Source organism: Sabethes cyaneus, chromosome 2, assembly GCF_943734655.1.
Source record: "Sabethes cyaneus chromosome 2, idSabCyanKW18_F2, whole genome shotgun sequence".
Classification (NCBI taxonomy): Eukaryota; Metazoa; Arthropoda; class Insecta; order Diptera; family Culicidae; genus Sabethes; species Sabethes cyaneus.
In genome coordinates, this window is record NC_071354.1 from 229,722,498 (window position 1) to 229,738,271 (window position 15,774).

Here is a 15,774-nt window from a genome sequence, read left to right on the forward strand (position 1 = left end):
CAAAAAAAATATCTTAAATCTCTGCCTGACGACGAGTACACACATTGGACACTTTTTAGTGGGATGATTTAGCTTCATCACCGAGCGTTTATTACTTGTTAAACATAGAGGGTAAATGAAGTAATAATAATCGATCCGTGGCCTAGTCATCGTCACAGACGGTTCCACCACCTTCGGTGGTGATCTGATGATCATGACCGGTTGTCGTGTGAGTTTGTACACCTATTTTAATATGTGTAGATAGTAAACGGATTTTGGTGGTGTGACATTCCTGATCATTCCTGATCTTGCGAGGGACTTATTATGGAACTGGTTAGAGTTGAGTGCAATTGAAACAGAGTGTAAATGTAAATTGTATTAACGATTTTTACGTGGTAAAATTTTGGTTTACTAAAGCTTAATGTTGCTGACCTCGTAATAAATATGGAATTCCAACACAATTTTTAGGTCATCCGTAATTTTTAACTGACTCAAACGTACTTGTTCGAAATTTTTTCGAAAAGATGTTTAAAACCATGGCCACACATATTGCCATGCGTCTCCATAAGCTATCAAAAGGAGTTCCCAGAAGTTCTTTTGTTGGTCCAACAAAACCCAGCATGACGGAAATCAGCCCAGGTACCTACTCATCTGTCAACTAATTGCTCTGCTAATTGGCACACTCCACCGCCAATCTGAGTGCCGCGCCGCGGCATCAATCATCGCCAAATAGCGCAGCATTTTTCTCCCAACCACCATAATTTTTCTCCACATATCAGCTAATAATGATCATCGGTAATCACCCGTCGGTCCGTCCGTTCCGTGCGTCCGTCCATCGACGGCTGCTTCATTTTCATAACGGGGTGGTAGACAAAATATGTTGCGATTCCGCCAAATTTCAGCTAAGCTCGGTTATGTATTGTTGTGTACGTACCAACGTGTGTGTGTGCTCCACCAGCAATCAGGAGCAACATATTCATCTGCCTGGGCACAAACCCAACGCTGGCTGGCTGGCTGGCTGGTTAGTTTAGCACCAATAATTACATACATCAGAGAGTGCCCATTAATTAATTGATAGTCCGCGGGAGGCTTCAGCGGAGCTTTTATGGCTCGTCGAATTGCTTCTGTTTTCTAGTGAACCTCCGAAAATTGCCTGCCCCGCAACAACAATTGCACATATCGTTAGCATTCGATTCAAATGTATCTTTTTTTTTCTTCCCCGCTTCTCTCTCGCTGATTTTCGACAATCCATATCATTTAACCGTGACACAAATCGATTGCTCCGACGCGCATTGGAAAAGTAGTTCATCTTTTTACTCTCTACGTTTTTCTTCAATTAATTGACAGGATTTCTCATAAATGTGGACCAAATCGGTATCACCGAAGCTCCCGCACCAACCCAACAGACTGACCACAGGAATTTACGGCGAGTGTTACTCTTGTTAGACTGCAAAGCTTTCCCAACCAGATTCTGGCAATTTAGTGGAAAAACAGCGCCGCAAAGGATAACGATGCTCCAGAGCACACTCGGGTCGGCTCAACGCTTCAAGAAACGGGAACGCACACAGAATTGGGCCTACGAGGAGAAGCACTTCCTGCTGGAGTTATGCCGCAAGGATATGCACATCATCGAGAATAAGCGGCTGGACAGTGCACTGACTTCGTTGAAGAACCGCGCCTGGAAGATTATCCATCAGCAGTTTGCGATCGCCTTCGGTACCGACCGCAACTGCAACCGGCTGAAGGAGCAGTGGCGCCGCATGAAAGGTGAGTGGATTGACGTTTACAGATAATACTATAAATTATTTTTATAATGTTTGTAATTTCACGTTGAATCGGAAGGCGAATCAGTCGCAGGCTAACAGCCTCTGAAATAACGAATCAAATCAAATCTCGAATCGGATTAGAATAGTACTGAATGGTATCGAAAGACTTTCAACTTTCATATGTAGCCATAACATTACCTAGAAATGGAAAAGTAATCCGAATTATTGCTATTTAAAAATAAGTAAACCCTGCAATAAAACTATTTTTTGCGACTTCTTCGATTAATTGACTTTCTAATCTAGAAGTAGATAAACGACCGGAATCCGTCGGGTACGGGTACGGTCCCGGGTACCCAAGCATTTTTAATGTTAAATGTGGTCAATAGAGATACCCGACCCGAACTCGCAAATTATTGTTTTTTTCAATACCCAAACCCGACCTAAACCCGGCGGGTTTCGAGTAAATTTTCCGCTACCCGACCATCTCTACCTCATTCAATTTTACATATTTATAAAGGGGCACTTTTTTGCCCCTCTTGAAAGTCTTCATTTGCAGATGAATGTTTTTGGCGACATCTGTGTGCTCTTAACTGCACGGTGTGGATTTTTTTAAAAAAAGGTCTCTATATGTATATCTCAAAATACCGCTGAACCTAATCTTTGGATGTAAAAAAAGATATTTTATAAGGATTCCAATGTCATGGTGCTTAGGAATAGCACTTGTTTGTTTCTAGCAATTTTTGTGTCAAAAGAAGGGCATTTAACCCTAGTTTTCTCGATATGAAGAGATGTTAAAACTCTATATCTCCGGATTCCGCTGGGCTTTATGTAATCTATTTTCATGAGGAATCCAATGACAACATATTTATTTACAGCACACGGTTGCTGCTTGATATTTTAGTCAAATTAACGGTATTTTACTGTAAGTTTATCGCTGGATTTCGCTGGGCTGGATTCAACCCTTTACATCAAAAGAAAGATACTTTTATGTGCATTTCAGTAGTTAAGTATTAGTTCACCGCACCTGTTTGCTTCTTGTAGTTTTCGCCAAATGAAGCTCATGCTCAGCCCTAATTTTCGCGACGTTACCTGAAGAAATTACGGTAAAATCGGCACCAACTTTTCAGAAGGGCCATTGAACTGAGTGAAGGTTGTTTTCTGCTGGACTAGCATAGGGAAAGAAACCCTCATTCGGTTTGTTTAAATTTTGCAGATAAGCCCTCTTGAAAAGTTGATGCCGAAATGATTAATTTTGTCCAAAACACCTACCCTGCCATCGGAATTCATATCAAAATAACTGTCTTATGATGAAAAAATCAGAGAGGTTGTGTACAAGACACGACCGCATATAGGTGACGCAGGACTACGTAAGTCTCTTTGCGGCGATAGTAACATACATCCATTGGAGTGTCCCGCACATTTGAGTTTTCAGGAGTAAATTAAAAAAAATGTTTTTAGAAATGTTAAAGTAGATGAAACAAGGTACTTAACTATTTTTTTCACAATCATTAAGATCTGATACATTCATAAAAAAAGTTATGGTGGCATGTCTGGAGTCATATTTGGTTGCAAAAGTTTATTGAATTCGGCAAAAATTTAAAATTTTCGAAATTTCATTAAAATAAACGTCAAAACAAAGTATCGAACAGTATCTCTGAGTAACGTACGTATACTGTATAGATAGGAAATTTTATGACAAACAACTTTGCCGAAGAAAGTTTGAACGTATGTTCAAACCACGCTGAGATATTCACGTTTTTCTGAAGGCGGAACAAAACATATTTTCACAATTTCTAAGTTAATACATAAAGTAAGGAGGGGTAAAAGTGCGATGGGGGTAAAAGTGCGATTCAATAATTTATCAGTGCAGATTCCGAGTAAATTGACTACAGTGGCATGGATGGATGACTACTTTGACAGCTTGAATCTATCGTAAACATTTGTTGTTTACGAAACATAGTTGCTGAGTTATGTGTAAATGTTATTTTACAACGGTTTTGATGTAATATTTCGTTATACACTCAACCCCCGCTAATATGAAAAACAGCTCGTTCAGATTGGGCGAGTTAATTTTTAATCTGAATATTTGGTAACTCTATTCATTTTCACATACGCGCAAGACGCGCACCCTATGAACTTGTTGTTTTGATTTGACGAAAACAAACGTTTTGAAAACATTTCAAACATGCGCGAATTCTAGAGGTTTGATTTGTAGAAGACGAAATTGGCTCGGTAGTTTCAACTCAAATGGTCTATTTTGAGTGCTGGAGAGAGGTAAGTTGCATATGAGCTATATTGCCAAAGCTCCGAAGCAAGAGGAAACGCATTAAGATTTTTTGCTTTTTTTTAATTTACCGGTCAACTTTAACGTCAATTGTGTGTGACGCTTGACCGATTTTTAATGTGAACGCATTCATACCACCGGAGTACAGATTAAAAATGTACAGATTAAAGGTCATACCAACGGGGGTACACGGTACGGCAAAAACGATATCAACAGGAGGACATTACTTGTTGAAAAATTGTAGCAGCGTTTTATATCTCTTAGATATCTTTCTTGAAATTGCGGTGAGAAGAATTTACAAAATATGTTTCGTTTTTCCGTAATTTAGTCAAACCCCGTCAAGTGCCTAGCGGGGCAAAAATGCAATTATCGGACGGGGCATAAGTGTGATTCGTGGATCGAGAAACTAACTCGTTTTATTGACGGGACGACGACACTATGCCGGCCATTGCGACCTATAAGATACTGCGCGTGATGCTGTTCGTCTGTCAGCGGATTAGCCGAGATTCTCAATGCGGGTGTTCGCGTTGCTTCATATAACCCTCTCTTACCCCCTCATCTTCCACTCTTCCCCCTTCACGTCTGGTTTCAATCTGTTAGATTCTATCGACTCTTTGTTTCATTACTTTCTTCAACCGTTCCCTTCGTAAATTGTAAAATCAACCGTCTTAATTATGTACAGTTTTAGGTACTATATTACAGTCACACTTTACGCCTATTGATGTTACGAGATTTCGTTTTACGTCACCTTTTTTTACGTCCAAAATTTGAATGGATGTCCGCTCGTTTTACGTCCAAAATTTGAATTAACGTCGTCGTCTTTTTCGTCCAAATTTGAATTGACGTCCGAAATCTGAATTAACGGTCTCTTTTTACGACCGATTTTTTTACGTCCCCCCAATAGTGGACGTAAAACGAGATTTGAGTGTACTAGAAATGGAAGATCTCCCGAAAACTGTGTGCTCTACAGATGCTGACCGAAGGAAAACAGTGTCTATTCGCTGGCGAAACAAAAAAATGTTTGGTAAAGTTTCGATCTGATGGAGGCTGCAGTACGCCAATGGAAAATAGGAAAAGTGCAAATTAAGAATTTCCTTACCAAAACATCGCAGATTGAAGATATTATGGTTTTGTTAGCTACTGCTGTGCTAATTTCATGGATTCAAACTTCGCACTTTTGCCCCGTTGATGGGGCAAAAGTGCGATTTGGCACTTGATCAGAACCATGGAGAATTTATGTTGCATAACACTATTGCTCTAGATGATTTGTAGTTTAATGTGAAGATATTGAGTAATTGCATCAATATAAAATATATTTTATTGCTGTGCTTCTTTATATCTCGTGAAAATTGATGACAACTCCAAACATCGCACTTATGCTCGGCTTACTCTATACAAGCATCAAATGTCCATAGCTTCACGAGTCTATGGGGTAAAATGGGACAAGTGGATTTAACCCTCTAACGGGCAACACCGTAAAAACGATGCGATCAAGCTAATGACTATTTTATCATGAAAGTACACACAAAAAAACCTTACGTTCGGATTTTCATGCAAAAATAATTATGTGGAGGAGCGCCAGGTAAGAAAAAGTCCAATTTCTCCTTTTCTTTTTTCATGTCTAACACTCTGCCCAGATATTTTTTCAATTCTGATTTATTACAAAATTAAAATAATGCATGAGATTTACTCATAGAAAAATTGTTTAGGCCAAACATTTTGTTCTAGATGTCCTTTTCCTTCAAAAGTAAAAAAAGGAATATTCGCGCATTAATTATCTTCGGAATTTTCCGGAATTTTTGTTTTTGAAAAATGATAACTTTTGAATGCATGGTCAGAATGTTATGATATTAGTATCAAAATGTCAAGAAATCTGTTCTGAACACATTTTGCATATCGCCAATTAAAAACTTCGTATGCGGCTCTGAAGCTTGAAAAGCGAAGGCCGTCTCTAGACGGTCTTACCCGTTAGAGGGTTAAGAAATCAATACTTCCGGAATGATTCGCGATTAGGGCGCAACTAGCAAAGTGTAAACAATGAGGAACATTACTGTGATAATTTGCATGTACACTGAAGTCGCTTTTTACGCGGTTTGTTTTTTACGCGAATGTCGGAATTTACGCGATTTTCGGAATTTACGCGGATGTGCTCAAAACATCTATTTTTTAGCGTAGGGTAATTTGGGGGAATTTGGACACCCTAAGCAAATCACCTATTATCCCAAAATCTATGCATCAAAACTCAAAAAAGTTGAATCGTATACTGAGATTTACTTGTTTTCTGTTTACCAGCGGAGTTTAACAATTGTATCTAGCTTTGTTTTGCTAAAATAGGTTAAAATAAAAATAATGATTTTTTGGCATCAGAATTTTGTTTGGGGTGAAATGGACAATGTGTAAAAAACGGTTGTTTTTAACGAAATAATATACTGAGGCTCATAGCAGATAACTTAGGAACACATATTAACTAGTAATAGTGTTTCGAGCTCAATTCCGTCTATCTGAGTGGAAGAGCCAGTTCATAAGTTATACCAATATCGCTTTAGTTTTTTCGCAAGTAAACAAAACCATACTTCGATGAATCTAGATCTTATTTAAAGTCTTATTCGACATTTATCACATGCAAGTACCCCTGCATTAGTTCCTGGTGGCTCAGAGAGGGTGGTCAAAGCTAAAGCTGAAGAATGACAGTTCGACAAATCGATTGGGACAAAATACCTGCGATAACAAAATGAATGTGACATTGCAGTTTGCACAACCATAGACATTCAGGGATTAGCTCCGAGTGTCTCAAAAATCACATATTTTAATATGAATCTGAGTATGAGGGGAAATGATCAGAGAAATATTTCATTCGGTTTGTTCTCAAACACATCGAAACCCGATTATTAAAAACCCTGACTTTTGTTGCAAGTGTTTCCTTTGGCGATCATACGTTATTGGCGGGATTGCAAATACTCTCAAAATCTCAAAATCCATTCTTGATTGCCTATAATGGTCGTTTCAGTAGATTCTTGTTTTAACATCACTTGCACATCTTTTTTTGTACTTTTACGGTATCTAGAATCAATTAGACCGAAGAAAAGGTTTAAAATCAACTTCACCATTTCACCCCAAAAAAACTGTCCATTTCACCCCACACAGCATACAACAATATAAGTTTAAAAAATTGGATTTATTTTTATACAATCTAGCTATAATTTACTATCAAACAGTTTCTCTTATGTAGCCAAACAGAACTGCACTGCACAATAATTTGAAAAGTTTGTTAACTCACTGGAAAAACCTTAAAACCTAGAGCATCAAAATTACATTTGGTGTCGTTTTAGGCAGTTGTTTTGTTTACATTTACATTTGGCAACACCTGTCAAAGTTAAGCCCAATTTTTTTACGTTAATAATGGTGTAAAAAGGTAAGGAAGAAGTTGAGAACAATGTAAATGCAGAGAAACTGCTACTTTCCGAGATAAAGCATCTGTCCATTTTACCCCAGGTGTCCAAATCACCCCAAACGACCCTATGTTGAAATCCACAAAGTTTTTTTTACGCGAAATTTTGGTTCTTTTACGCGAATTTCGGGATTTACGCGGTTTTGATTTACGCGGGACGTATCATTCGCGTAAAAAGCGACTTGAATGTGCATTTTCAAGTCATAATTCAAATAAAAGTGACAAAAATCGAGTTTAAAGACATAAATTGGTGTAGAAAAAAGCAATCTTTTAATTTCACAACAATACTGCATTAAATCTGTGCATTCAAGCTCAAAATCTATGTTTGAAATGAGCCACAAAACATTTTGACAATGAGATTCGCTCAGCACTGTTTCGCCTTTTTTTGATTTTTTTATTTCGTTTCGCCAGTTTACTTGCTCCTGTGTTTTGTTTGAAAACAACGCAGTTTCGCTCTTTACTATCGCCTGTTTACCAAAACGATTTGCAAATAAGCCTGTTACTTCATAACTACAAACTAAACTACAACTACAAATTGGCTTTTGTTTTGATTAAACACTTCTATCGTCAATCACTAAAAACTTGTTTTAAATAATTATATCGATTAAAACAGAAGAAAGCATTTTTGCCATGAATATTTTCAGCCTTTTTAAGGCTGATGGTGTAATGAAACGATTTGTTTACATTTTGATAGTTGGACCCTAATCGCGAATCACTCCGGACTTCATCTTCAAGCTTAAGGTGAAATTATTCGTCATCGATTCTGCCAATTTCAAAACCAGTGTGTTTTGTTTGAAACAAAAATTCTGTTCATGAAAATATATTCGGTGTGTTCAGATTGGCAAGAAGAAGGCAGTATGCACATTTTTACAACCAGAACCCAGCTTTTGGGTCCAAAAACCGCTTCCAAAATTGGGCTCTCCGACGAAAAGTTAATTACTGCTAATTTCCCGTTAAGTCGAGTACTATAAACTACTATAAAGTACTATAATGTATGGGTTCCGCTTGTCCCCAACCACCCAAATGAGAGAATGGTTTCTTCGGCGAAATTATAAAAATATAAAGGCAAACAACTTTGCTGAAGAAATTTCATTTCTATCTCTATCGAGTGTAAATCTATAGAGCATTTTCCTTGGAAATTCTAGTGGAAAAGTTAGTTTTTCATATTTTGCTTATGTTGGTTGCATTTTACAAGAATATATAATTCTGGGCGATTATTGAAGGACTCAAAATAGACGTTTCTGCAGAAGATTGCAAATCTCTAGGACCTTTCCTTTTCTTAGGTATCGCTTTTGGCTCGTGAAATTGAAGAAAAATAAGGCTTAAATAAGCAATAAATTTGTAAGAAAAGGTGCTAGAGATTTATAATCTTCTGCAAAAACTTGTGTTTTGAGTCCTTCAATAGACGCCTAGAACCATATACTCCTGTAAAATGCAACCAACATACGCTAAGTATGAAAAACTTATTTTTTAAAATTTTTTAAAAAAAAATGCTCTACAGCTCTGCACTCGATAGAGATAGAAATTTTATTTCTTCAGCTAAGTTGCTTGTTTTTATATTGTTTACAACTTTGCCTAAGAAACTATATCTACATTTACTAACACAAAAAAAATATTTTGTTTTCATTATAGTAAGCGATGACTAAATTTTGACAGTTTTAGATCAAGCGGGATATTCATACAAACAAAAGTGCTGAAGCCCATAAGTGATAAATGGAAAACAAAAGAAACTAGGAAAAAAGTTCCACTTTTCGCCCTTTTGGAGTGTGTTTCTGTGTGTTTCTATTCCTCTATAAATGCATTGATTCGATTCGAAACATTCTCAAAAGTGATTCCAAAACGTCAAATTCGTAGGCAATTCTTTTCTAACTGATAAGACTCACGCTTTTTCATGCGTGAAATTATCGCAAGTGATGCAGTCCAACAGAAATAGCCTTCATTTTGAGTCATCGCGATGAGTTTTGATGAATTAACAATTTTATTAAAAAAGCAAATGCGCCACTACATAGAATCGTCATAAAAAACTTTTAACGCTTATGTTACTTTTTCGACTGTTAGCAACTGAAATACTTGGATTATACATTCTTGCGGAATAATATATGAATACACTTCACAACATCTAAATTCTTTTTCACCCAGAAAACTTATAATTTCAAAAAATTATTAACATATCAATCATGACTTGTTACCACATATGATATTGCACTGGGGTTGCATTTCATTGAAACTAGACCTTGAAATCATTTAGTTTGTCGAGCAATAATTTTTTTGTACTTTTGCAAAACGAAATAGGCTTGATTACGTTTGATCGCAAAATATATTCTCGGTTTGTCGATAGCGATGAATAATCCATCAGTGTGAGACAGATCTATAGATTCCCGAAAAATGACGACATGTATTTTTAATTAGCTTACATATACGAATTCAAGTTATTCGAAATTTAAAATATAGCTTATGACGCCATTGCAAAATAAATATGACGCGTTCCATTTTTGAAATTTAAAAATAAATTATTTTTTGGCTGCATAAAGGTTGATGAGACGTTGATTAAGCGACTGAAAAAGCATTACAAAACTATTTCTCGTTCTAAAAATAGAATTGACAGCATTGCGCAAATTGGTTATTTAAAAACACGCAAGAGCCTCTATTAAGCTCCACTGCAGCTTTGAAAGCAGCTACCCAAGTAACAATTTCAGGCTGATCAAACCCTTTTATAGCTGAATTTATTCAACCTGTGACTGAACTATGGTTTAGTTTTAGAAATAAAAATCTTTTTTCAGCTCTTAAACATGTAAATTTGGTGATTTTTCCAAGCTTCGAGCTTGCTAATAGGTGCTTTCTAAGCAATGGAACTTAATAGAGGCTTTTGCGCGTTTTTAAATAACCAATTTGCGCAAAGCTGGAAACAAGGCGCACAGAGGTTATATAAAGGGCGATATAATTGCTTAACAAGTGTTTTTTCTGCCTCAAGCGAAATATGTTGCATAGGTTCTCCAATTTCGGCTGAATAAGTATTGTAGAATTGTTTACATAAATTTTATTCCATGCATACTCAGCTATAGCTGAATAATGGCTGCTAAAATATTTAATCAGCTCATAAATGTTTCGTGGGAGGGCTCTTTTTTAAGATGACAAATCGTTTATTCAGCTAGTATAGCACAATTATTGTGAATATTGACGGGTTGTGGAGAAGTTTAAGACGCGCCTAATCTGCTTGTGACACTGTTATGTGAAGCAGCTGATTTACAGCGCATTGGTTGGTTGCTTAATCACTTATATAATACAGAGGGCTTTGCTTAAATTTATTCAGCGTCTACCACCTGTATTCAGAGTTAAATCAGCTGTGACTAAATCAGTAGCATTTTAATTCAGCTTCGGTGTTTGTTGGGGATATTGTGAGTAGGCTTGGTAGCGTAATCAATTCAGAGTTCTCATCAGCTTTTGCATCGGCGATTCTTCGAGAGGAAATAGGATATTTTTTTTGTTTTATTTTTATTTTTAATGTGGTTTTAACCAGTTGGTCATTCACCAGCAAATAGGATAAGACAGAGCTTAAATTGTCGAAATTTAAATCGCCGATGAGGTAGGGATGATCAGTCATCGCGATGAAAATTAGCAATATTGCTTAAAACAATCAATTAACCTTTCGTTACTCGCGCCAACTTCGATTTTTAGGCATGCTAAAGCCTAACAGAATTCAATCGAATTATAATGCCCCTTGATGAAAAACTTATGCAACTTTTTCCACGGTTTGAAAGATCTTGGTCTGCGGATCTACTTTGCTGAAAACAGTAATTTTCTTTATTGCTGGAATCCCGAGATATACCGAGATAAAGTTAATGGTTGTACAAAATACAACAGCGCGAGTAACGGAGGGTTAACCTACCTCAACACTCATTTCATCAACCATCCGGTAGAGAACAATTGGTCTAATGCTAAGCGTCTTGTATAGGATATACGTACTTTGTACGGGGGTTCGACCCCAGCTGTTTGTGAAACTCATAGTTCCGCGAATATATCACGGCTGGAGTCATTATGTCCGCCATCATCAACGGGCCAAGGCAGGCAAATTCATCAACTATCCGGAACTCAGCGCCGCCGTCGACCTTTACACTACTGTCCAAGCCGCGTCGTTCCGCCTCGGATTCGTCGACCACTATGTACTTTGTTTTGGACGTATTTATTTTTAACTCAATCTTCTATGCATCGCGCTTCAGTCTGTTCAGTCAACGCCTCAGATCTTCTGTCGACAATATCCATATCATCGAAAAAGCAGATGAAGTGACTAGATTTGTTGAAGATCGGCGTGTTAATATCCGCGCAGTTCATAACACCTTGCTGCACTATGTTTAACAGCAGGTATGAGAGACCATCACCTCGACGAACTTGACAGTTCATCCGAGATCCGAACACAGGATTGTGTGCCATCCGTCGGTCGAAGATTAATCTGATCAGCTTCCCCGAAAAACCCGTTTTCGCTCATGATTTTCCGTGACGCATTTCGGTCGATGGTATCATATGCAACTTTGAAGCCAACGAACACACGGTGCTTAGGAATTTCATATTTACGGCCTCTTTGGAAGATCTGCCGCAACGTAAATATTTGTGCTCTGATTGATGTTGATGAATTATCACAAATCTTTTGGCAATTGGTAATAAATCGGCGGAAATTGATTTGGGACAGCACTTTGTAGGTGAGAACGGTGATTGCACGATAGTTCTCACAATCCAGCTTGTCCTCATTTTTGTAGATCGGACAGATACTCAATACTTCCAGTCCTCCGATAACTATTCTTATTGCTTTGTTTGTAACAAAATTATCAGTAGAATAACCTTTCAGTAAATCATTTTATACTCAAATTGATTACAAATTATTTCAATAAAAATCAGCATTCGACATAAAAGCGATATGAGACAAATTCAAGGTAAACCCAGTGGTTTGTGGCCTCCCTTAGGAATAAAAAAGGGATACACCGTAGGTTACAACCGACCGATATCACGATAGGTTAATAGCACTGGTCGTAGTGACGAGTCCATACAAGAAAAGGAGTGAATCAGTTAACTTTCAAGCTTAGCTGATGAGTTAGTCGCACTAACAGTTTGAACTGACAATGAATTTAAATTCTTACAATGTAGGTTAAACCAAGCCAAGCCCTGGAGTTTCATTTCGTAGTCCGGCTATTTCGGCCTTCTGTTTTTATTCAACAGTCTTCGTTCTTCGCTGTTAAAGTACAGAGGCTATTGCGAGGTTAGTGCTACAATCCTATTGATTCTCACTGCCTCTCCCAGTCGAGATTCGATCATACAACGACTGGCCCGTTTGACCAGTGTCGTACCTCGAGGGGGCAACGTAGTTGTCCTTGGTTGGTTAGGCAAGGAGTTTGTGGTTAAGCAACATCACTTACGCGTCCAAGGGATTTAGAAAATCTCTTTCCAAGAGTAAGGTCGTTTGGTTCAATCCATAAATTGTGCGTGCAAGAATAGACGTGGCTTTTTCTCATGAGCCTAAAGGCCTAGTTTCTGAGCCCGGCGAGAAGGCCACATAGTTATATGTCATATGACAAAACGAAAGACTGTAAACATTGGATAGGACTTTTTCATGACCCATAAGCTGGATGCAATGGCAATAGACTGTATGAATAAAGGAGTTTGCTTTACTTCTCCTATAAGGTTTACACGAGGGAAGCAAAGCAAAATGTTTTAGAGAATGTAAGCCGATTGTCTCAGTAATTTGGAAAATTATCAACTACCTAACACGAAATTTTCTGCTTAAAAAAAATTGTATTTTAAATTTCTTGTTTATCAAATCCTAATTTTTTAACGGTAAAAGCTTCATAGTAGGGTTTTTACGTAGGATGTATTGAAAATCCAATTCAGAAATGTGATATATTAAACCAATTTTATTTAAATTTTATGAAAGCAACTTTGTTCCAGTTTCATGAGCATGAAATTTTCTAAACAAACCAAAACTAAATGCCTTCTGTTGGGCAGACAACGATTGAGGGGAGCCCCCAACAAAGGTGACGGTTTAACATCGTTTACCGCCAATTTTCAACGCTACAGATCGGCGCACCGCGGCGCTATAAAACGCGTTTTTCTATGTTCATCAGCCTCTCATCCCTCACATTCTCATCTCGTTGTTCGTCTTTCCAGCGTGCACACGTGCCGAAATGCTCGATTACCAACAGCGCATCCAGCGATACGGTCAGGAAGTGGCAGATCGGAAGAAGCCCAGCCAGTTTACGTTCGAGATCTGGGAATTTATGCAGGAGGCGAAAAAGGTGTGCAAAAACGAACTGATGGACGACGTCGACTATTCCAAGATGAAGCTGTCGCTGGAGGAGAACCTACCGCAGGGCGTGTCGATCAAGGAATGCAGCGACGAAAACGACGAGGAAAGCTCGTCGATGTGGTGAGTAAATTAGGCCGAAATCAGGATTAAGAATTACATTGGTTAACCTTATTTCTATTGGATTCGTTTATAGGGATAAAAATTCGCAAAACCTATGCGAAGTACAAATCAAAGAGGACTCAATGGAGGAAGGTGACGACTATGACAAGGGACGACCGGCCAAGTTTGCCCGGTTGGGTGGCCTACCGAGTTCGTCGCCTTACTCCGCCGAAAACGCACATACCAAATTCAACGAACTGCTGGCCAGCAGTTTCGCAAGTCGACTGAACGAGCATCTGAGCAATAACAACAACAATAGCAAGAGTGTCGATCTGGACAGTTACAGCCGAACGTTCGGCAGCGACACCAATGCACCCGTTGTACCTGTGAACATGTCCCAAACCGATCTGACCAACACGTTGGAGGCGCTCAGCATCCTGAAGAATCGCTTCAACCGACTGAATGAGCTTGGACAGTGGAAAAACGCTTTCCACGAGGCTGAGAATCTCAGCACCAACAGCAATAGTCACAACGATCATCAGCATCAGCCGGCACAGGCCCACCAACATCAGCCGCTTCCGCAACCGCCGCCCCATGTACTCCCACAACAAAGAGGAGACCTCCAGCAGCAACCCAGTTCCCCTATTCCGGTCAGTACGTGTGCCACCAACAGTAGTGGCCTTCTGCAGAATTCGAAGCTGGCCGAGCAGCATCAGCACAGCGAGCACGAATTGCGGATGGAAATATTAAAAACTGATCTCGAGACGGCTAAAATCAATAAAGAAACCGCAGAAATTAACCGACAAATTGCACTTCAAAAGCTAAACAGCCTGAACAGTTGAAATAATAATGGCAGCTCGCAGAAGCCGTAACGCACACACACACACTCAGCTGCGGACGGGCGCGTTCAGTGTTAATTATAGTTATAATACAATAATTTTTCCAACCAAGCTACCTCCTAGTATAGTGCATAAGGCAAGGCAAATCAAAGCAGGCTACGATTTTTTTATTTCTATTCACTACTTAGCGAACTTCGCTACTTTGTTGCAAGGTAGGTAGCAGGCGCCGTTTTAATGTGGCAACCCTATTGACTTATAGCATAGTAAAACGCGATTGCGCCTTCGTTGTACAATCGTGTGAAAGCTAAAACCGAAAACTAGGCTTTTCGCGCCTTTCGAATTTGGGCCTTCGAATGAATGGGATTTTTTTAGTTACTTTGTTTCCTATCCAAAAAAAAGTAAAGCCTAATTATCGCTCTTCTTGTTTCTAGAACAAATTAATTAAATCCAAATCATGCGGTCGAAATTGAATTTGCCGCATATCGTATAGGAGATAGAAAGAAAGAGTTAGGTGTTGTTAGATTAGAGATAGCACCATCAGTTCGCACCCAATGTAATATTTAACTTAATGTATTTCACCTTCGAGAGAAAAAATAAATTTGAACTTATATAAAGGAATAACTGAATAAAAGTGAAGTTGTGTAACTGTGCTTCTTTGTCTTTCCGGCGGGCGATGTGCCTTAATAATCTTAGTGCCTGGAGGTTTTCCTATAGCTATCCGATTGAGTAACAGCAACCGATTCTACCGGTACATGCATTTTTTTACGATATGTATGTGAAATTTCTTGTGATTTTTCTTACACCTGCATCAAGAATAACTACGCGGATAAGCAACTGACACATTCCGCGGGCCGGTATACCAACCAGACATTTTATAAAAGTTGCTTTTAGCATTGTTGAATATTTTTTCATGATTGGGCAATGTTTGAACCTTTCAAAACTGCCTTAATTGGTATTCTAGCATTTTCGGAAGTTATATAAAACGTGTATCGAAAATAAATGAAATTTACAAGAAATAAATGATTTTTCGTGATATTTTTAAAAATACTGCTACAGTGCGCTAAAAC

General features: G+C 38.4%; 1 protein-coding gene across 1 annotated transcript; it reads left to right on the plus strand.

Moving 5' to 3' along the window:
- The first annotated feature begins 1,490 nt into the window (after nt 1–1,490).
- Nucleotides 1,491–14,710, plus strand: LOC128737838 (uncharacterized). Its single transcript, XM_053832574.1, has 3 exons — nt 1,491–1,746; nt 13,631–13,889; nt 13,963–14,710. Exons 1-3 carry the CDS (start codon nt 1,491–1,493, stop codon nt 14,708–14,710), a joined length of 1,263 nt encoding a protein of 420 aa, XP_053688549.1.
- The last annotated feature ends 1,064 nt before the right edge of the window (nt 14,711–15,774 follow it).

Excerpts from the sequence above, each read along its gene's own strand:
- LOC128737838 (XM_053832574.1), top strand. The coding sequence starts at position 1,491 with ATGCTCCAGAGCACACTCGGGTCGGCTCAACGCTTCAAGAAACGGGAA. Across the intron at positions 1,747-13,630 it reads GCAGTGGCGCCGCATGAAAG|CGTGCACACGTGCCGAAATG; the intron begins GTGAGTGGATTG and ends TCGTCTTTCCAG. Across the intron at positions 13,890-13,962 it reads GAGGAAAGCTCGTCGATGTG|GGATAAAAATTCGCAAAACC; the intron begins GTGAGTAAATTA and ends ATTCGTTTATAG.